We start from the raw sequence: 22343 nt of genomic DNA, 5'->3' as shown, positions 1-22343 counted from the left end.
TCCTAGTACAGGGCTCCGGCCACACCTCAGGACACCTCGATCCCCTGACCCTATGTGCCATACGTCACTGTGTCCCGTGGGCCCAAATCCGGGCCTCTCCCCACCTTCACTGCTGCTGCCATGTCCCACCTCAGGTCCTGGAGGCCCCTGGGGACCCACAGCCCCCTCAGACAGAGACCTTGTCTGCCTGGTCCCCCGATCCTTCCTCGCACCTGACGGCAGGGCTGATGCCCCTTCCCCAGATGGAGTTTCCAAGCTCGCTCTGGCTGCTGAGTCCCTGTTGCTCCTCTACCTGCTCCAAACATTCTAGTAGCCGATGAAACTGGCCTGGGTCCTGACTGCATGCAAATTCATCAAACTGTACCCCTGAAAGCCATCATACTGAAGGACAACATAAAAAGCAAAGAGATAAAGGCACGCTCCAGGAAAGATGCCCCCGAGGGTTATGGAGGAGGCATCTGGGGAGACGGAGGGGGCCAGTCTGTGCCGGGGGACTCTTGAGTGGCTTCTTATCTCATCTGAGTGTCCCACCTCCTAGTAGCCTCCTGCCATCTCCCTCTGCCACACTTCTGTGCTCCCTGTCATGGCTCTGCTCCAGCCACTTTGCAGGCCCCCCTTCTACTGGCCCCCAACATGCGAGGCCCCCTCAGTCCATGCCACCTGTCGGCTAAGGCGTCTCTCGTCTTGAGCTGCAGACTCGGGTGGCTAAGCTGTGTGCCAAACTCCACAGGCCCCAGCCTCTGCCACTGCCTTCAGATGCCATCCAGGACCTGCCACTCCACCCCCACCCCCACAGCCCGATCTTAGCTCTTAGCATGTCACAGCCTCCACCAATGCCAGCCCCCTGCTAGCCGTGTGCCCTCAGAGGGGCCCTGCAGTCCTCTTGTATCCTTGCAGCCTCGACACATTCCCGCTCAGGACCCCCCAGCACCCCGCAGCCGTTTCTGCTTCGTCTTCTCCCTTCAAATGTCCCACGCATCCTAGAATTCCCTCCTCTGTCTCCTTTGAGTGGCCCACAAGCCCCCTGGGATGGTGGCCTGTCTGTTTTGCTGATGGCCCCAGTGCTCAGGACGGTGTGGCACCCAGCAGGGACTCGGTGGTCACAAGGCCTGCTGCCTGTCTCCTGCGATGCTTTGCCCTTCCCTGAGGCTCTCCCCAACTTTGCCCTAACCAGCAAGCAGGAGCCCCACTGGGGACATGACGTCTGCCTGGCCCATCCCTCCCCCAGCCCGAGCCCTGCTCCCCAGCTTGTGTCCCCTCTGAGGCTGTGGCCATCTGCACTTAGCTCTCTTCTCTGTTCCTTATGTGCTGCCCGGGGAGATGCACTGGGCACTGTGGCCTTGGCCCAGGCTCCTGACCTGCACAGATGAGCAGTTCTGAGCCTCACGCAGGGCGGGTGACGCTGCAGACCGACAGGGCCCATCCCCGGCCATGTGGAGCCGAAGCAGAGGGTGTGGTGCGCGGCTGTGCACGTGCATGCTAGTGCCCTGCGCAGGCCTCCGGGCGCTGCAGCTGGCAGTGCGGGCAGGGACGCAGGGGCGGAGAGGGCTGCGGAAGCAGGGAGACAAGCGAGGGGCTGGGCAGCAGCACCCCGCCGAAAAGGAATGGAAAAGGGAAGGAAAAGAAGAGAAAAGTAAAAGCAAACGCTTCTGAACCACGATGACAATAGTAAGAACAGAAAGTGCCTGACACCGTCTCGCCCCTTCCAGCTCCCCAGCAGAAACAAGCCCTGGCTGCTGCTGCTATGCCGTGAGACCTTCTGGCCAGCTCCTTCGCTGCCTTCCCACCACTCCGCACCAACCACTAGTCTAGAGCTTTCCTCGGGAGGCAGGGGCCTGTCAGCTTCCCGGCATCTGGGCGTTGTTGGACTTAGAGCAAATTATGAACACAGCAGCCAGAGAGACCATGGGAACTGCTTGCCAGGAACTGTAGGGTTTCTAAGCCTAAAACACTCCCTGTAAGGTGTGGGGGTGAATCACAATGTGAAAGCCACATAAGAAGGTGTCGCAAGAGCCTGTGGTGACATGATATGTCAATCCGCTCAGGCAATGAGAAGCCAAGCACGGAAAGCCTGAACACTGAGGAAGAGATGGCTTCAGCCTCGCTTCTCTGTGTGCAAGGCCCCTTTCCTCCCCTCAGGGACGTCACATGCTCGAATTAGGAAAAACAAAATACAAACTCCAGAGTTGGCTCTTTCACCAAGGGATCGAACAACAAAGCAGAAACTACAGACACAGCTTTGTGTACGTTGGCAAGCTGTAACTGCAAACGCCCAGCTGTGTGCACACTCAAGTGCCTGGACCGTGCGAGCCTAGACGCGTGCTCCCAGCAGCAGCACCCAAGCAGCTCTCCCGACCTGGGCACGGCAAGTCTCAGGCCTTTCAGGTGGTCACACAGAAGAGCACATAGGAGGAAGCCCCCCAAGCCCTTGCCCTGGCTCTCAGTCTGGCACTCGAAGTGTCTATGGGGGAGAGACTCAGATCAGGGGTTCCAGGGGCTTCCTGGGGCTGCGTTCTGGTATGTGCTTTAGGGACTGCCTGGATGTCGTTCCCCTGTAGTAGAGCCCGTGGTTCCAGGATGGCTTGCGCAGGGCAGGGCTCTCAGTGCAGGGGCTGGTGCTGTTTCCAGTGCCGAGGCAGTGTGTGCACTGTTAACTATCTGAGGCAAATGCCAATACACTATTTCCAGAAACCCAAGTAGGGAGATTTGGCTTAAAGCAAATAAACTTCCTGAGAGTGGAGCAAACTCCAGAGAACAAGACTTCTTTCACTTTGCCAAGCTCCTTCCACCATGGGGCTGTGCGTGTGTGGTGAACACACCTCCCTGGGCTCCGGAAAGGTGTGTCGAAGCCATCAAGGCTCACTCTGCCAGTTTGACCCCTTCAGATGCGAGGTTTTCATGTTGCAAAAACCAATTGAAATAAAGCAACTGCTGGGACCTGTTTCCGGCATGGTTAATCAGAACTAAATGGCCCCGAGGGACCCCCTCTAGCCTCACTGGACCAAACTCGTGGCCAGTCCCCTGCCCCTACCCCTTTGCTGGGTGGGTCAGGGGCCATCTTGCGAATTACTGCGACTGAACATCTGAGTGCGGAGGTGCAGCATCACTGCAGGGAGGACAGGCCGCGCTGGGCAGGAGGCTGGAATGGTGGGGAACAGACCTTGGGCACATGGCTAGAGAAGGGCTGGGGTATGTCTGTGTGTCCCAGGGGAAAACAGACACAAAAGCACTTTCAAGAGGCTTCAGTAGGGTTTTCCAAATGATCACGCACCCTTCTGTTCCTACCCGGCAGCAGACACGTCCAGCTGTGAGAGCGCCGCTGAGCTTGCTGCAGTGTCAGCGCGCGTGCGCTTGTGTGGGAAGGGGGTGCTGACATGCTGACAGGGAAAAGGATTCTGCACCCCTAGTCTCCAAAAAGCTTGAAGTGGTTGTTAAAGAAGGCTCTTCCCTGAGCCACCCGGATGGGCTGGCCACAAGGCCGTGGCCCAGGTCACATGAAATGACGTGGCAGCTATGAAGGGGAAGGCACTACACCCTGGGCTGGAAGGATGGTAAACAAAACGGCCGTGAAGGGGCAACCACCAGGCTGGGCAGGGGAGGAGAAATGGCTCTGAGCTGCAAGTTGGGAGGTCACAGCCGGCGCAGTCCAACAGTGGGGGCGGAGGAGGAAGTGGGGTCAATGTTGGGACTTCTGAGTTCAGAAGCAGCAAAGGCGAGTGTGCGCATGCGGTGGCATGGAAGGCTGGGTAGGACAGGGAGGCCTCGAATTAGGGAACACTGAGCCCCAAGGGTCCTAGTCAACCTGGGCTCGGAGGACATTCTTGGCTGTTTCCTGCATCAACCCTGATGTTGTCACCTATCAACACCCGGAGAGCCTGAGGTCCTTAGTGGGAATGACTTCGAATAGGAGGCCCCTCCAGTGTGGTGACAGCTGCAGGTTCGGATCCCTGAAAGGCCCCCTGACTCCTGGTGGCTGAAAGGCAGAGTGGCTGGGAGCAGGCGAAGAGGATGGAAAATTCCGCATGTACAAAACCGCGGGCTTTCCTTAGGAAACCTCATGACGTAAAGAACTTTCCAGCCTAGTTGGGGCAGCCTGTGACCACAGCACCTCGCACAGTGCTGCCTCTTGTCTAGGGCAGCTCCATCATGGCCTTTACCCTGCCTTCTTTCGGAGCAGTTCCCGTCCACCAGAAAGTTCCAGGGAGAGGGTGAGGACTAACACTGCCAGGCCTGGCTGCCTATGGTGGGGGTTGGGTTCTGAGTTCTAAACCAATCTGCTGCACAGTGATGAAGGCAGGAAGCAGTTTTGGTAGGTGGCTTCTGGAAGCAGGCATACCACCTTTGGCGTTGCCAGGGTACCCAACCAGCATCTTCCTCCACAGCAGAGTCTTTCTGAGGTGCTGCTGCTCAACCAGGGAGCCTTTCTGTCAGTCCTGTGCCTCCTGCTGGCAGCACATACTGTGCAAGGGACAGCTGCCCTCCCCTTGGCCAGCCACTACTTGGGTCCCCCGTGGAATGGCTTGCAAACAGCAGGAGGGTGGTGTCTCTCCCACTGTACTTACCGGGCACTGCTGGGCTCCGGAGATGGGGAGGAGGGGGACAGATGGCCGTGGAAGGAAGGAAGCAAGGAAGGAAGGAAGTCCTAGGAGTGGAGGAAGACAGAAGAGAATGGCCGCCCCCAGGGAGGGAGTGGGAGGGATCCCAAGGCAGTGAAGAGACGCAGGCCTCATGGGAGCGAGGCAGGGCTGGCCCTGGGTGGGGACAAGGCCAGAGCTGTGCAGAAGGCTTGAGGGATGTTTGGAGCAGGGCTGTGTTGGCTGCTTTCCCCTTAACTCAACAAACGGGCAGATGGACAGACAGACGGACAGGAAGCACAGAGAGAGATAGCAAAGAAACACACGGAGGAAGTCAAAGGGGAGGAAAGGGTGCGGGCAGATCCGTGTGTGTCCCTCGGGCATACCCGTGCCTGCTCTTGCCCCTCCGCTCCAAGGAAGGAAGGTGCTGCTGCCCACCTGGGCCCTGCCAGCCTCTCTGGGGGGAAGGGTGGCGGCAAGGCCAGTCTGGGCCCCAGTCTGTGTGCTTGCCAGCCCGATGGCAACCGTGTCAGCCAATATTTGTGAGCTGGGTGGGTGGCCCAGTGAGTGTGGGAGCAAGCTGGAGGTGTGTGTGGCCTGTGGTTTGGGGAAGGGGTGAGTGTGTGTGCACGTGTTCCCGAGGGGGGACAAGGCTGCCCAGCAGGGATGGGGCAGATCTCGTCCCTTCCTTAAAGGGCAGAGTGGCCTGAAACGACAGCTTAAGCAAGAGGAGGGGCACCCCACACCAGGGACCTCTTACCAGTTCCTGAAAAAAAAAAAAAAAGCCAATAAACCAAAATGGAAAAAGAAAGAAATCAAGCGGGAAGAGTGTGCGATGGAGAAGGCGCTGGCTCTCTCGGAGGGAGAGCTGCGGGGGCTAGAAGGGAAGGAGAGGCAGCATGGACCATCCCCGCAAAGGCTCTGCACTCGTACTTGAAGCTTGACTGTTTGGTTTTTAAAATCTCTTGAGTTTGTTAGCAAGAGCAGGCCTCCCTGTGTGGGAGTGGGGCCCACACAGCCTCCTACGTTCTCTCCCGTTGGAGGAACCGTGGGGTGGCAGGTTCAGCAGTCTAGTGGCCTTCCCTTGTCTCCGTAAGAAGATGTGAGCAACTGTGGATGTCTCTACCTCCTCGGGATGCTCCCTGCGTTCTCTCTATAATGTGACCAGCATGGTGGGAACTTTTCATTGAACCACATCGAAGGGAAAGGATTTCTCCCGGCTTCTCAGAGGAAGAAGGAGAGAGAGTGCAGACCAGATCGGGCTAAGACCTTCCAGTCCTGAGGCCTGTTTGGAAAGAGCGAAGGTGCTTCGGGAACCAGTGGCAATGGGGCGTGAGCAGCCTCTGAGCTCCAGTTCCCAGGACGTCTCTAACATCCAGTGGCTCGGGACAAGGGCCTATGGGGCAGGCACCACCTGTGCAGGAGCAATTCGCCAGCACCAAGCCCACATGGGGACAGGTGACAACAGCATCCTTTGGAAACCGCCTCAAGGAAATTGCTGGAAGCTGCCACTTTAGTCCCTGAGTAGGTGGGCTGGATTCTTCCACTGCAAATGATGCTGGCAGAGCACGTGCCTCCCCCAGTCCCGGGAGGGCGGCCTGCACCACAGAACGCCGAGCAAGGCCCCAGCCCGACACCACATGCCACCAGGAGCGGCCGAAGTTCATGAAGAACCATCAGCAAAGGCAGACAAGTTCAAGAAAAGAAAACCAATGGCAGAAGGAGCACTAAACGCAAAGCAAAAATCCAAACAAAGCAAAGAACGGGAGGTCCGGAAGTGCCATGGGCCAGCACGTTTCATAAGAGAGTATGGCTTTGGAGCGAACACCGTCTGGGCGGGAAGGACTGGACAGGGCGGTGAAGAGAGGGCGGTGAAGAGAGAGCGGAAAAGCCACGGTGAGCGGAAATGCGAGACTGGAAAAGAGAGAAGGCAGAGGTGGGGAGGCCTTTTCTTCCCCAGAGATGCCGTTTATGAGAGGAGAGGGCAGTCAAGACTCACTCCCAGCAGCGCCGGCGGGATTGGCGGCGGAGAGAAGCGCGTGAGTGGGGGTAGAAAGATTGGTTACGTCATGGAGCTGGCTGAGGACTGACGACCGCCGGCGCACAGCACCCTGAAATGAACCGCTTCTCTTGAAGGTACTCACTACCTCCATCTGTGGGAGAGAAAATGAGATAAAGTTCGGCTTGCACTGTTGTCCGGGCTACTGCTCGGGGAAGGGCTGGGTGAGGACAGGGCCACGCTGGGCACATATCGTGACAGCAAAGCCTCAGGTGGGCGCGCCCCGCTCGCTGGGAGCTGGCGTGAGTTTGACGGGGCCCTGACCGAGGCCGGCCTGTGTCATCCGCCAAGAGAGGGTTTGCTGAGCAAATGATTAGTGGGCACAAGACTGGGGGGTGTTACACATCAGGGGCACACTGCAAACATTTCCGAGTCATTTGCATTCACAATATGCTCATGACAAGCCACTCATCAGGAAGTACCTGTATCTGGCCATACTTTGTTATTCTACTTCGTAGTTCTCAACCTTTCTTTCCGCCCCAACACACCTGAGGGATATGACATATTCCCATTAGAAACAAGGCTCCCCGTGGCATGGGGCACAGGGGCCCTTCCCTGGGCCAGTTAGGAATCGCTGTCCTTGTTCACTCTAGGTGAGGTGGCCCGCCTTGCTCTGCGGGAAAGGGTGCCATCACTGTGGCTTCTGCAGCTCGTCCAACTCAGTGGATGGGGATGCCCCTTTGGGCCTCAGCAGAAGAATGGACTTAGAAGGCACTTCCCACAGACCCACAGGCAGAGAGGTAGGGAAGGACTGGGGGCCCAAGGTGGCCTCTGCTGCGTCCTCACTCTTTAAGCTTCCTAGAAGTTGAAAGGGAAATGGGTCTGCAGAAACTGCGACCCACGGAGGAGCCTTGTGGATGAACTTGGCTCCCTTGGCCCAGTGTCTTTGGGTTTCCCGCCCCCGCCCTTGACCGCCATGGGACCTCACCGGATGAAGTGAGCAGCAAAGCAGGGCAGGGCTACGTGGCAGCCACCAGTTTCAGCCGGGTGTCTGACACGGGCCAGGGCTTCTTGAAAGAAGGCAGCTCGAGTGTTCAGACTTCCCCACACCAACCGAATGAGGACGTGCACTACTGCAGTCCTTGGACGCACTGCCCAACCCCCTTCCGCCTGGCACATCCTGCTCACTCGCGACAAGGGGAACCTCACGGCCACCAACTGCGAGTGAGGAACGCATACTGAGCGTGCACGGTGGCTTAGCCCCGTGCCGAGGGTGTCAGCGCATGGAAGGAGGATGATTGATGCTATGGCGTCGCGGTCTCTTGGGGGGGTTCTCCTGTCTAGATTTAGATGTTCCTAAGGCAATGGAGACAGGTCTCCTCAAGAGAGGACTCTTACTGCAGCAAAAGGGATGAGGGACGGGAAAGATGCTTTCCCGCCTCGGATTCACATTGGCCTCACCTGGCTGTGGTCGGTGTCCCAGTGGGATAGCCGTGTCAGTGGAAACACTGCAATTGCCACCTCCCCCACCCCCCCAGAAGCCCACACACTGGGCCAGGAACAAGGCCCAGTCGCCGATGAAGCTCATCATTGGCTTGTCATGGAAGGCAAAAAACAGACCGAGTCATGAGCACTTCTAAAAGCTGCTACTGGGTTTGAAGGACTCTCTTTTGTTCTGGAATGAAACCCTGTCCATCTGGTGTGCTGCTACGTTAGTATGGAACAGTGGTGAGAGCAGGTAGCAGGTTACAAAATGCCTCCAAAATGTGGGGAGCAGCTTTGTGGGTCACAATGTCCAGCAGTCTGGGGCCAGCTGCCTAGAAAATGTTTCCTTGGCTTGGGGCACACACACAACCTGAGGAGTCTCTCCCTGGCTTTAGTCATGTTTTTCAAGCAGGTATTTTGAATCAAAGAGAGCAGGCACTCTTAAAAAGTTGAGCTAAAATAACTGGTTCAGAATTCTTGAGAAGCACAGTGACTTCAACGTGATAAAGTCAAACTGAAAAGCCATAGGGCTCAAGATCCCGCGGAAGAATCAGTGTGGCTTTCTTGAGGGAAGAGGAGTGTGCTCTGGGACAAGACACAGCAGACTGGGGCCCTGGCCAGCGCTTGCTCTCATTGTGTGACACTGGGCACATCGCTTCTCTCTGGGCCCCATTTCCTCATATGTAAAGCAGGGACCTGACCAGCCAGCGTCTACGTGGGCACTGACAATTGGAACCGCCTGGAACTCCAAGACTCCAACTGATGGGACCCACTTCTACCAGCACACAGAAGACACGAGACAACATAGGTGTGGCCTCAGATCAGGACAGGACTGCTGTCTCAGCTGATAGAAGAGCCAACGCAGCCTTAGGCTGCATTGATAGAAGTGAAATGGTCTACCGGGAGCAAGGTCCTGCTGTGTCCCACCCCCAGCTTGGGCAGCTCTGGGCTCTGCAGCAGAACAGGGGTGTGAGGGATGAAAGCCCATCTGGGGGGCAGCTGGGGGCTCACAGGCGCAGTCTTGTAGATGGCACAGTTGAGCAGTCAGGAGGGCACTGGAGGGGGACGTGTTTTAAACTGAGCACATAAATACATATTGCAGGTAACGAGAAGAAACTACCTGGCCTGTCCCAGCCACTGTGCTTGAGGCATCAGCACCCCACCTTGGGAGAGGAGACACAGGCCGTCTGGCTACAAAGGCTGCTCCCTTCTTCTCCTGGGCACTCTCTGAGTTCCGGCCCAGCCAGGGCTAAGGCAACACTGCTCAGAGTTCAGATCTAAGGTATCTTTCCCTGGCCATGCCAGGTTAGGTGCTCAGGATGCCAACCCCTCTGGATCTCAGCTGGAGAAGCCCTCGGACCCCTGGGGAGCTCCTTCAACATGGAATTCTTTGGTCCCACCTCACCTAGCCCTGCAGGATCCTGGTCTCTGGGGGTGGACCTGAGGACTCTGCAGCTCTGGAAAGTTCCCCGGGGCATTCTGATATGGCCAGACTCCAGTGCTCCTGGGTTGGGAGCACGGATGGCCCATGGTGGCAGGAGAGAGTGGAGTTTGAGAAGGCTTTGCAAGGCTGGCGGCCTTTGAGCAGGCTTTTGCAGTGTCAGGAGGGGGCCCCAAGGGGAAACAGTGGGAGCTGGGGAGGCCTGGGGCCCAGGCAGTGGCCAGCACGGAGGTATAGCAGTGTGGGCAAGCAGGGGGCACATGTGCAAAGGCAGCCAGGATTGCAGGGCTATGGGAGGAGTGGGCAACGCCAGGAGGCAGGGGCTTGCGGGCCACGCTCAGGAGTCTGGGCTTCATCCTTAGGACAGTGGAGGGAGGCTATAGGGGCCCCAGTGTGGAGGGTGGCATGGAGGGGCCGAGCAGGTGGGAGGCTGGGCCCTGGAAGGAGAGGAGGGAGGCCCCAAGGCTGGGCCTGTTGAGACCACTGGGAGGGAACGCAGGACCCAGGGCACTGAGAACAGCCTTGGGCAAGTTGCGTGGGAGATTCTTTGGGACAAGCCGATGGCGATGTGTGACAGGTTGGAGACAGACACGAAGGAGGGGTGTGGCCTCAGGTCCTACCCCAGGGAGTTGCCTACACAGACTGCCAAGGGGGGCCCAGCTGGGTGGTCCCACCTTAGCTGGTGCTGGTGGCCTACGCAGGCTTGGGCTGCACAAGTGCGTGCATGGTGGTGTCCTTTATTCTGGCAGGACCCCAGGGAGAAGTGGGACTGGGGGTCCTGGACAGAGCATGGAGGGGCAGGGAGTGACGAGTGTCTCTGAGAGGAGGTGGCCCAGGCCTTGCAGGAGGAGGTGGTGTGCGGAGGTCACCAGGGGAGGGGCTGCAGTGGGAGAGGGGCTGGGGCACAGGTGGGGCCCCCACAGGCTCTTCCTCCTGACCAGGAGTTTTAGCATGTAAAGGCTGCAGCAGGGTAGAGCAAGGGTGCCAGGCAGCAAGGACAAGGAGCAGAGACACAGAAGGGAGGGTGGCGGCAGACAGGAACGGTGGCGGGACAGTCCAGCCCCAGGAACTGGAAGGAGGCCTTGCAGACCCTAATGAGAACCATTTCTGGGGAGGGGTGGGCAGAGGCCAGGCCGTAGGGGGATCACGAGGGAGTTGGAGGGAAGGATGTGGGGAGACAGCAAGTCTGGAACATTCCGGCAAGAAGGTTGGCAGGGAAGAGATGGGGCCAGAGAGCAGGGGGAGTTCTGGCACATGGGCTCTTGCGAAGCCTTCACCAGTGCCTGCTGCTGGGCAGTACATGTGGCCTCGGACTTTACAGAGGGCTGTCACTGACGGCCTTGGTCTTGAGCAGCTCCAGTGTTTAGAGATTTGGATGAACAGAAAGGACCAACTCGGTGGCCAGAGTCCACATCCCAAATGAAGTCCTTCCATAGTATTTACAGTATAATCCAGCCAACAGCGAGCTCGCCAAAGGCTACTGGCCTTGAGCATCTCTTCCCAAGAACGTCACTTGCCTGTGACCTGGGGCAGTTCCCAGCAAGTAAAGCGAGGCCTGGCAGTTCTGTGGACAGTGCTGCTCCGTGTCCCTGAGAGACAGCCACTAGTCATTGGCCTTCAGTTGGGACCTGCACCAGCTACGGGGGGGCACCTGGGTTCTGAGGGAGGTGTCAGGGACAGGCACCGGCGGGCACACCTGGGAATGGCAGAGGGTGGACTAGCAAGTGCTTTTGTGACCCTGGCCCAAGAGCAAAGGGTGCACGCGGGCTCAGCCTGCCGGTTCTGTGCTTCATGCTTGCTCGCAGCGGCGCGGCGGCTTACCTGCGTCTGAATCCTGTTGAGGCCCCGGAACCAGAGGATCTGGCCCCGGCGGAGCTCGCGCTCGGCGTGGTCAATCTCTTCCTCCCCCTCGGCCAGCTCCTCGTCGGTCATCTCGTCCTTCCCGGGCCCGTGCCCCGCTTCCTTCAGGCATTTGAGCTGGCTGGTGGGGATGGTGGCGATGACCTGGGGGAGCCACAGCCGAGGGACAGCAAGCAGAGGTGGCTGTGAGAGCAGGCCTGGGGCCGGGAAGGGACCCAGACTCCCAACTCCTTCCGTCATGGGCTGAGGCCGGCGTCCATACCCACCCTCAGGCATCGCAGACGCAGGCATGGGACACCCAACCCTGACCCCCGTGGCTAGGTTTGCCCGGTGCCATGTTCTGCCTCCTTCCTCTGAAGGGGTTGTTTTTCATGTCTAGCAAAGAAGCAAAGCAAGAGCAGCCCCGGGGACTTGGCCTCAGGATTGAGCAGCGTTTCCCAGGAGTGTGTGCCGAGGCCCCCCGGCTCCTGGGAGGGGGTCACCAAGCCCCTAGGACGTGCTGCCTGAGGGGAGCGTTGTTTACTGGAGGGCTTTGGGCTGTGACCCACAGTCTATGTGAACATCGTGATTTATGGTGGGGGTCTTGGGCCCTGGGGTGTTGACTCAACCTTCGGAGGGCTGGAGACTAAGGCCAGCCACATGAGCACTGCATGCCCTTGTGACTGATCCCAAGGAAAGCCAAGGACACTTCAGCCCAGGGGAACTTCCCTGGGTGGCAATACTCCATGCATGTTGTCCCACATCCTTGCCCACAGAATTAAGCGCTGTCTTCACAACTCCCCTGGGAGGGGAAACCTGGAAGCTCTTGCCCGGTGTCTCCTGGAGAAGGCATCTCCTGGGGGAAGACAGGCCTAGAGAAGGGCCCGCTGGGGACTGGGGAGGAAGAGCAAGGTGACAAGGAGGGTGACAGCTGGAAAGGGCAGGGGGAGGAAGAGCCCCGCAGGAGTGAAGAGAGGCTTTGCATTTTGTAGGCCACTGGGAAGCGGGGGGAACAGTCTAGAAGGGCACAGGGGAAGCCGCACCAAGGGGCGACAGGCATCTAGAGTTCTAGAACAAGACGTCCTGTCCATCTTGTGTGTCTGAGCAAGTGTCTGCATCAAACATGGCCAGCAGGGGACTCAAGGACCTATTCACAGAGATTCCTTTCTATTGAGTTTTTTCACTTGAACATGTTTTATTGTTTTAATTGAAAAGAGTTAAAAACTAAAAGGACCACTTGATAGTCCTGAGAGGCCAAGCTCCAGGCTGGTGCCCTGTTCCTGGGGGGAGGCCAGGAGACCCAGTGGAACCAGAAGGCCCGTGGCCTGGGAGCTTGAAGGTCACGAAGTGGGCTGGCTCCCCCGAGCTGTGCTTGGAGCCCAGGTTGCGGGAACTGAGGGGACTGCGTGGAGTGACCAGGTCCAAGTGTGGCTACGAGGCGAGGTGTGTGCAGTGGCAGACAGAAAGAGGACAATTCTGAAAATGAGACGGAGGAACTGAGTGGGCTGTCCCTGAGGACACTAACACCGGGGACCAGCAAGAGGGCAGCAGCCCTTACGGCTGGCTCAGGGGGACATCAGCAGATCGAGAAAGAAAACCCAGAAAGCTACAGACTGAATTGTATCCTTCCTTAAATTCATGAGTTGAAGCCCTAACCCCCAGTGTGGCTGTATTTGGAGTAAGGAAGTGATCAAGGTTAAATGAGGTCATCAGAATGGGGCCCTGATCTGACGGGGTTAGCGCCCTTAAGAGAGCACACAGTGAGAAGACAGCAGTCTGCAAGTCGGCAAGGAGCCCTCACTGGGCACTGACCCTGCTGGGTCCCTGATCTTGGACTTTTAGCTTCCGGAACTTCAAGAAAATAAATGTTGGCGTTTAAGTCATCCGGCCTATGGTATTTTGTTATGGTAGCCAAGGTGATTAAGACACCGAGAGAAGTGGATCCTGGACCCAGCTTCCTATGCCAACGTTCCAGAACTCCAGAGAAATGCTTTCAGAGGCCTCTCGTGTGTCAGGCTGTTCCTTCCTGATCTAATCATCAGGTCTATAAACTTCCCCCTGTGCGTGGCTTCAGCAGCAGCCCACAGGACTGGATGTGTGGTTCTGTCACTTTCCATCAGATCATAATATTTCCTAATTTCTCTCGACACATTCTCTTTGCTCCATGGATTATTTAGCAGGTGTTGTTTAATTTCAAATACATGGGGATTTTCTAACCCACTCAGTTTGAAGGGGCACTTTTTGGCTCCTATCATGGAAAGGGGAGTGGCGGGTGGTTTCCTGGGGCCCTATGACATCCTGGCCATTGTCCTTTGCATTCTCTCTGCTGACACTGTCATTTGTGGCCTTGCCACCCTGGGTCATGGTACGTCACAGGCCTGAGCCTGTGGTGCGCTCTCCTGGAGCAGGAGTTGGGGCAGTGGGACCATCACTGGTGCCACCCGCAGATAAGACCAGAAGCGGGGCAGGGTAGAGAAAGCTGACCAGGCAGACACTCACCTGTCCCCAGACCAGCTCCCCAACACCAACAAACAGGCACCAGAGCCACTGTTCTGTGGATAGGGGGGAGCAGCTGAAGGGCTTCCCGCCGAACTGGACGATGACAATCTGCAGAGGACAGGTGGGGAAAGGCAGGTCCAGCAGCGGCTCCCAGGCCGCCCTTGTCCTCTAGGCCGGCCCTGCCCCTTGGAGGCCTGGCCGTCCTAGGGGGAGTCAGAGGGCTGTTGTTCCCTGGGGCAGATGGGTGCTCACGGGCAGAGGGCCTGGCCATCCTTTCTCCGGCCTCTTTCCCTTCATCCCCCCGTCAGCAAGTGCCTAAGGAAGGCTTCACGGATGGGCTGATCCCGAGGCCGAGGGTGCTGGGATGGAACAGCTGTAGCCCCTTTGGTGGCGCCCCTCCCCTGCCAGGGCTAGGCACCACTGACACCTGCCCTGTGTGCAAAGGCCAGGCACGCCTTGTTCTGGAGACCCCAGCACATGCCCAAGTCACCCAGCCTTGGCCTCCTGCCTGCTTGCTTCAACTGCAAACCAACCAATCCAGAGCCCACACCCCAGACACCTCCTCTGTCAGACTCTCACACATAGGGAGTGCCCTTATGCCCAGGACGGGCTGGACTGATGCACACTTGCCAGTCCTGAGCCTGCTTCCTGCCTTACCCATTCCTTCCTGAGGAAGCCACAGTAAAGGCTCCTGTCCACAGTCCTGCCTCCTAACTGCTGCTTTCCCCGTGGCCCCCATGCTGTGGCCTGCATCCTCCTCCTGGGCTCTGTGAGTAATCAACTGTCTTTCAGTGGCTCGCACCTCCTGACCTATTGGCCTTACCTACAGCACCTATGAGAAGAGTTAGCTCTGCTGAAGGCCCACCAAACCACTCCGGAAGCCAGCAGGTGACCCCAGGGCAAGCCCAGTGATGTTTGGAAGATGAACGCTGAGAGGGGAAGTCAGGAGGGGTGGAGAGGCCACTGCGGGGGGAGACACCGGGACAAAAGTGGAGTCGCCCCTCCTACCTGGATTCCAAAGGTGCCCAGGACGATGGTGCAGAAGATGGGGTTGCTGAAGATGCCGTCGAACACATTCCTCTCGCCATGGATCTTGCGGGCGTTGATCTCGTTGAAGAGCTGCATCATGACGAAGGTGTTGAAGATGATGGTGTAGTGCTCCGAGGGCGGCGAGTGCAGGGGCGCGTTCCTCCCGCTGTCAATGTCAAAGAAGAGCTCCCCTGGAAGCCAAGGGCACGTGTGAGGGGAGGGAGGCCTGTGTGGGACGGCCCAGCCAGCGTCTCCCGGCAGAGCCGCACAATATTCCCTGCACAGTTGTCTCAGCGCGTGACCAGGGCCACATCACTCTGGAGCAAGACAATAGTGCGTGGCTCCTCACATGAGTCCCTTGTCCCAGAGGGTGACGGATTCGAGCTCAAGGCCCAAGGAAGCCAGACCCAAGACTCAAGCAGAGTCCTGAGACCCCGCCAGGCCAGGGGCTGGACCCAGGGTGCTGGCACTGAAACTGAGGGCAGGAATGAGGACATTCAGACCTGAGCCGGAGAAAGTCTCTTAGCTCTGCCTGGCTCCCGGGACGGGGCAGCTGGGCTTAGGCCCTGGGCAGGTGATGGGAGCCTTCTGCTCCAAGAAATCAGAGTAAGGGCTCCCCAAAGAAGCCCAAGATACTGACATTTGGGGGCTCTCTCACCCTGTGGGTCCTGCCCCTCAGCAGACATTGTCCCTGCACACCCCAGGACGCACTCTGAAAGCTGAGCCACACTAGGCCCCAGAGGGTAGTGACAGGTGACCCCCTGATTCCAGCCCTTTCTAAGAGCCTCATGTGGATATGGGACCACACAGTCAAGGGTCACCAGACACTGGAGAGCGCCCCTGACTGACATAAGACCACAAGCAAACTGACAAACAGCCCTGCAGGAGAGCCACCACTGGTGCCAGCAGAGGCCAGAGGCATCCAAGAGGGCGATGTTGCGCCGGAGGATTTGCTTCTCTGAGGAGCACGCCCTCCACCCACCCTGGCCGGTCTGCAAGGCTGCTGGCCAGGGCTTGGGGCCCCCGTTCTTCTCCCAGGGTGCCATCCTCCATTCCTTCTCTCCCCTGCCTCGCCCCTTCCTGCTTCCTGAGCCCCTGGCCCCCTCACCTGGAGCTTGGCCACCCCTCCCTCCCCCTCCCCCTCCTTTACTCTCTCCTTTCCCTCTTTTCCCCTCCTCGCCCCTCCTCCTCCTCCCATAGCTCCCAGCACAGCACCCCGGTCATTGTCGCTGGAGAGACAGTCCTGGGGTATGTGGGTGAATGGATCTGGGGCTGGGTGGAGGAAGAGACACTTTGCCTGAGCAGTGGACAAGACCACAGGACACTGGAACCGCTCCCTGCTGTGAGGGAGGGCTGAGGGTCGGAGGCTCTCCTGCTCCTTTCCCACTCCCCGGCCCGTCCCGCTCAAAGGCCCCCCGCATGCCCCCGCGACGGACCATGCCCAGCCCACCCACCGACGAAGAGCAGCGTGAAGATGATGGTGAGCTGGTAGACGGCGTGGCCCAGGATGTTCTTCATCATGGTGCGAGAGATGAGGGGCTTGTCCCGGCCATAGGGCTTCCGCAGCAGCAGCGACTCGGTGGGCGGCTCTGTCGCCAGGGCCAGGGAGGCAAATGTGTCCATGATCAAGTTCACCCACAACATCTGCACAGCTTTAAGAGGAGAGTCCTGTGGAGAGGAGGCAGTCACCCTTGCAGAAGGCCTAGGCCCGGAAACCCAGCAGCTCCCGTAGAAACTCAGCGTGGGGTCAGTGTCACCAGAATTTCATGTCCATAAAAACATGACATCTCCACCCCTGTGTTGTCTTTAGGATAGCAGGGGCTTTTGCTGGGCTTTCTTATGCCACCTCCCTTCTTCTTGCAGCTGGAGGCAGTGAGAAGGTGTGCTGCAAACCCTTCGCGGGAGGTGAAAAACCCCAGACCACAAAACAGCCCTAAGATGGGGCTCTGGATTTGGGACAGAATGAGGGCTACTTTATTTGTTCCCTATGCCCAAGGGGCAGAAGGAGGCAGAAACTCTGAACTGGACCTTCCTTCTCCTTAGCTCCTCTGAGTTGTTGCTTAAAAATCAGTCTCCCAGAAGCCAGACACACAAGGCCATGTATTGTACCATTCCATTCCCATGAAACTTCCAGAACTGACAAATCCATAGAGAGAGGAAGCAGATGAGTGGTTGCCAGGGGCTGGAGCGGGGGTAGACAGTGACTGCTAATGGGGACAGGGCCTCCTTTTAGGGTGATGAGAATGTTCTGGGAGTAGATGGGGTAATGGTTGTACAACACTGGGAATGTACTAGAAACCACTGAATTATAGACTTTAAAATGGTTAAAATGGTTATTATGGTGAAGTTTATGTTATGTGACTTTTATCTCAATTTTAAAAAATCTTCGAAAGGACCAAGTTGATCAGTAAGTAATTTAACTACCTGTCGACAACAAACTTAACCCTCTCTAAAGGGGGACGAGTAAATTCTGGGGACTCGCCTGTGGGGAGAAAGGTGGGGGAGGCTCCACCAAGGCTGAACCCTAGAGCTCCCATGTGACCCTGCGTCTCCATTCCCAGGTCTAGTGCCAGGGCAACTGACAACACACGTCCACACAGAAACCCATACACGACGTCCCAGCAGCACCAGTCACCACAGCCAAAAAGTGGAAATGACCCCGTCCCTAGCAGCTGCTGGATGGGTAGACAGAATGCGGCACATCCATACAATGGAGCGTGAGGTGGTCATCAAAGGAATGACGTTCTGCCTGCGCCACCGTGTGGATGGACCTTGAAAGCCTGTGCTACGTGAGGCCCCAGACACAGGCCACGCATTATTTGACCCCACTGCTATTAGATGTCCCGAGAGGAGATCTGCAGTTGCCAGAGGCTGGAGAGGGGGCCAGAGAGTGACTGCTAATGGGGATGGGATTTCCTTTGGGACTGATGAGAATGTTCTGGAACTAGATAGAAATGATGGCTGCATAACATTGTAAATATACTACCCCCCCACTGAATTGTGTACTCTAAAATGGTGAATTTTTTGGTATGTGAATTTGATCTCAATAAAAAAAAATCTGTAGCAAAGAAAAAAATTCGTTCTCCCAACGTGGCCCCTAGGCCTGGGCAATTCAGACTCAGTCACCGCCTTTGGAAACCAGCAGCCTCCTGCGGCGGGCCCCGTGGGTCATGGGCGGGAGCCCCATTGTCCTTGTCAGGCCACAGCAGCTCCCGATGCCCACCTGAGTAATGCAGGCTCCTGTGAAGGCCACGATCACGGCCACCACGTTGACTGTCAGCTGGAACTGCAGGAACTTAGAGATGCTGTCATAGACGTTGCGGCCCCACATAACCGCCTTGACAATGCTGGTGAAGTTGTCATCAGTCAGGATGATGTCAGAGGCCTCCTTGGCCACGTCAGTCCCTGCAATGCCCTGGGGGGTGACACACACAAACAGATTTGCCATGGGGCCGCTGCCCCAGTCCCCCTCAGTCGCCCAGCCCACCTGGGCTGGTTCCTTGTCCTTCCCTTCCAAATAAGGCCCCCCAGCTGGGAACAGCACTGGTGTTTATCCAACGTGTTTTGTACTATGAACAGCAGGTTGTCACAGGGAGGCTTTGCTCATAAACACAGTGCGCTGACAACATGGCCATCAACACGGCCTTACACACAAGGTCCAGCTGCCGCCACGTGGCCACCAAGCAGCCTGCAGTCCCTTCTTAGTGCTCTAGAGAGGCTTGCTATCTAAGGAGCCTCTGGAAGTCCTGGACGGGGATGCCTTGGGTGAGGAGGAACCAGTCCTCTTGGTCCACACAGTGTTTGCAGAGGGACCCCGGCCCCAACACTCAGACGCAAGTGCAGCTACGGCCATGCAAAGTGCTCAGCCCTGTCCCCTCCCTAGTCCTGTCCCTGTGACAGCTGTCAGCCCTGCGAAGCTCAACTTGGTGCTCACAGCCCCCTGGAGTATGAGTGCTGGGAAGGGGCTGTGCTGACTGTGGCCAGTGAAGGGTGCTCCTCGTCGGTAGGGTGGGGAGAGGGGCTCCCCGCCCGCTGCTCCCCTTCCCCTCTGTGGTATGGCTGGGCCCCACCTCGTGCGTCACACCAAATACCCTTAAACAAATGGCACACATGTCCCCTGACTGCCAGAGCCCACACAGGCCCAAGTGGCCAGGATATGAGAGAACGAACTTTCTGGCACTCTGCAACCTGCCCCAATACTGGCTCCCACTTTCTGGTATAGCTAATGGCCACGAGCTGGACACAGGCCCACCCACTGTGGGGAGCTGGGCTGACACCGCGTGGCTCACCATGGCGAAGCCCACGTCCGCCTTCTTGAGTGCCGGCCCATCATTGGTGCCATCCCCAGTCACAGCCACCACCTGCCGCTGCTCGCCAGTGGTGCTGTCGATAATCCCTGGAACACAGAGTGGGACAGGGCAGGGTGGTGCCATCTGTCACCAGGCCCTGCGTAGCCCAGCCCAGGGAGCTGGGGAGTTGGGGCTGGCTCTGAAAACCCTTTGGGATTTTGCCTGTGCTACCGTTCCCATACTCTGTGCTCCTTGTCACCTGCGGTGTGAAGTCCACAGGCCTTAACCGGACAGCCCTGTCCCTCTGCCCCTACCCCAGCCCTGTCACCCAGTGAGACCGGCTCACTTGTTCAGGGGATAGGAGATGACTCTGGGTGTGTGATTTGGTAGAAGGGAGGGGCCCAGCACTGTGTGGCTTGGATAAGTATCTCCTGCTCTTGGGCCTCAGTTTTCCCATCTGTTATGATGAGGGGCCAGCTTCTATGGGCCCATCTTGCTTGGGCATTTTCCATTCAGCCCCTTAACCCAGAGAAGCAGGGTTAGGGCAAGAGGCTCTTTTACCTTTGACCAGAGTGTGCTTGTCGGTGGGAGACGAGCGGGCGAGCACCCTCAGCTTGGGCCACACCTTGTCCAGCCGCTCCTGCTCTATCTGGGGGAGGCACACGGAGGCTGCAGCACTGGGGTGTAGGGGCAGGGGGCGGGGGGGCCGGTCTGGGTGCAGTGGGGGGCTACCTCGCCTTTCTCGTTGCGGATCCGCCGGTTGAACTCCTTCCCCTCCAGGCACAGGAAGTCCTCTCCGGGCTGGATGATGCCGCACTTGGCCGCAATAGCCCTCGCCGTGTTGATGTTGTCCCCAGTCACCATGCGGACCGTGATGCCAGCACGCTGGCATTTGTGGATAGCTTCAGGGACCTGGAAGAGACAAGAGAAGTAGGTGGGGCCCTCAAGGCCACACATATGTAGAGTCCAGCCTGCACCCCTTCCTCCACTCAGATCTGCGGGTGGCCAAGGTCCAGTAGAGTGACAGTGGTACTAATGCGAGGCAGCACAAAGGATGATGGGGCTGCCCCACCACACAGCTTAGCCACAGTCGGCCTGGGTGTGTCAGGATCACCCAGCTTACCTGGCAGGCTGGGGGGGTGGCTGTGTCAGCTCTAAAGAGCAATGCAGGGCCTCCTGCCCCCAGCCATCGTGCTGGCTCCCTGATGGCCGGCAGGGCCCTGACTCAAGGCAGGCATCTGGCTTGTGGCCAAGCTTGGGGCTCCTCTCTCATTTGCCTCCGTTTTTTTTTAACAATATAAAACCTAAGATATTTTTCTCAGAATTAATCTTTTCATTAGAGCTGTAGGTTTCCATGATAAGGCAGGGAAAGTGGAACATTGTTTTGGTTATGCAACATGCATTTCAGTTTTCAAATACAGATGTCCTCAATTTATGGCAGGGTCACATCCTGATAAAGCATTGTCAGTTGAAAATATCAAAAGTGGAAAACATGTTTACTATATCACAGCTTAGCCTGGCCTGCCTTAAATGTGCTCAGAACACTTACATTAGCCTAAGTTGTGCAAGATCATCTTATGCGAAGCCTGTTTTGTGGCAAAGCGTTGAATATCTCATAACGATTTACTGAGCGGGAAACAATGGTCCTACGGGGACTGACCGCACACTGATGCCCACCAAGTCGAAAGTCGTTAAGAAAGTTGGGGGCCACCTGTATCATGTTAGATTCTGGAGCAAGGGAAGGAGAAAGATCCCTCTAGCGCTGAGTGGAAAACAGGCTGAAAGGGGCTGAGAGTGGGAATCCCGGAGATTAGCCCAGAGGTGGTGGCATTGTCCAGTGATGGAGGGATGGGGAGAACAGTTTCCAAATCAATGAGGAGGTACGTGGCTTTTCAGGCTCAGAGTGGAGTGAGACAGGGTGGGGCAGATGATGCCACTGAGGGGGAAGGGACAGTGAGGGAAGGGGCGAGGAGGGAGAGGAGGTTCAGAGCTTGGGAGGTGGATTAGGAGGTCAGGCCCAGCCCACAGTCCAGGGAGCCCAGGCAGGTGGGAGGGATGTATACGAGCAGGAGCCAGGCAGTGAGGGGCTGAGGAGGGTAGCTGGGAGACCCCAGAGGAGGACAGTCACCTGGGAGTCCCCAGCATGCTGGTGGCCCCAGTCTCGGGGAATGTGATCTCAGCCAGGGAGAGAGTGTGGGCAAGGAGAGGGGGGCCCCACTTCAGGCTGTGACAGAGTGACCCAATGATCCTTCAGCAAACACTGCCCGGGAAGAGCCTGGGTGCCACGAGGGGCTTGCACCCGCACCCTGGAACGTGTGTCCTTGCTCCCGGTGCAGGGTCGCTTTCTGCTTTTTGAGGATCTTGGGGTGCTGCACAGCAAGACCATGAGCCACAAGGAGACAACTCCCCTTTGAGCGAGTCCCTGAAGCGTCTGGAGGTCACCCCTCTGCTGCCACCAAGTGGCCATGAGGAGCCTGAGAAACAGGGGCTCTGCACTGAAAACAGTGGCTGAGCAGCTCTGGGGGACACAAAGGCCCCCACCTCCAGAGGCGACCTCTCTGACCTCTCCCTCAGGGGACACACTGTCCTTTCTCATCTGGGTGCCGGAGAAGTTGCCAACGGTCCCCACTCTGGCACGAACTCAGCCTGGGCTACAAGCTTCCTGCGCCCCCTGGGGCAGAGCCCCACGGGCCGCCCTGTGGCCGTGGCCAACCCGCACCTCCAAGCACCATGGCCCATGTACCCTCCCGCCAGCTGTCTGCACCTTCATGCCTCACACTCCCTCCGGGCCTGCTGCCTTCCACGATCGTGCCCTCTCAAGGGTCTGCCATCTTTAAAGCCCTCCTGACGTCAAGGCCATGACCGGCCTCACCTGTCCTCCTTGCTCTGCTCTTGCGTCGGCCTCTGTCTGATGCAGCTGTCCACCCTGAGGCTCTCACCCATAGAAAGATGCTTCTGGAATCTCCAGCCAGGACCTTTGCTTTGAGCTCTCCACTCCTGCCTGCACACTTTACACCTCCACAGGGAGGCCCTGAACCTCATGTTGCCCCAACCAAACCTTCAACTGGGAACTACCCACTCTGTGCCCCTGACCTGTGCCCCTCAGGCTCCACCACCCACCCAGCCCATCGGTTCTACGGGAATCGCTCCCACTGCCGCCCTCTCTTACCTGGTAGAAGGTGGAGCCT

The 22343-nt window shown here is 57.7% G+C and overlaps 1 protein-coding gene across 3 annotated transcripts in view; it reads right to left on the bottom strand.

The window, feature by feature from the left end:
• Positions 1–22343, bottom strand: part of ATP2B3 (ATPase, Ca++ transporting, plasma membrane 3) — a 42459-nt gene that overhangs the window by 3632 nt on the left and 16484 nt on the right. For 2 of the 3 annotated variants that reach the window (XM_012662049.1, XM_012662050.1), the window contains 8 exons: positions 19888–20067; positions 19717–19804; positions 19156–19262; positions 18090–18281; positions 16321–16534; positions 14846–15057; positions 13838–13945; positions 11321–11503 (listed from right to left, as the gene is read on the bottom strand). In XM_012662049.1, coding sequence (XP_012517503.1) covers positions 11321–11503; positions 13838–13945; positions 14846–15057; positions 16321–16534; positions 18090–18281; positions 19156–19262; positions 19717–19804; positions 19888–20067 — 1284 coding nt within the window. Of the gene's footprint in view, positions 1–6573; positions 6728–11320; positions 11504–13837; positions 13946–14845; positions 15058–16320; positions 16535–18089; positions 18282–19155; positions 19263–19716; positions 19805–19887; positions 20068–22343 lie in introns of all 3 variants that reach the window. The other variant, XM_012662051.1, reaches the window with a different exon arrangement.

Source organism: Propithecus coquereli, unplaced genomic scaffold (assembly GCF_000956105.1).
Source record: "Propithecus coquereli isolate 6110/MARCELLA unplaced genomic scaffold, Pcoq_1.0 Scaffold748, whole genome shotgun sequence".
Classification (NCBI taxonomy): domain Eukaryota; kingdom Metazoa; phylum Chordata; class Mammalia; order Primates; family Indriidae; genus Propithecus; species Propithecus coquereli.
The sequence above is the reverse complement of the archived record's forward strand: the minus strand, read 5'-3'. Positions and strand labels throughout refer to the sequence as shown.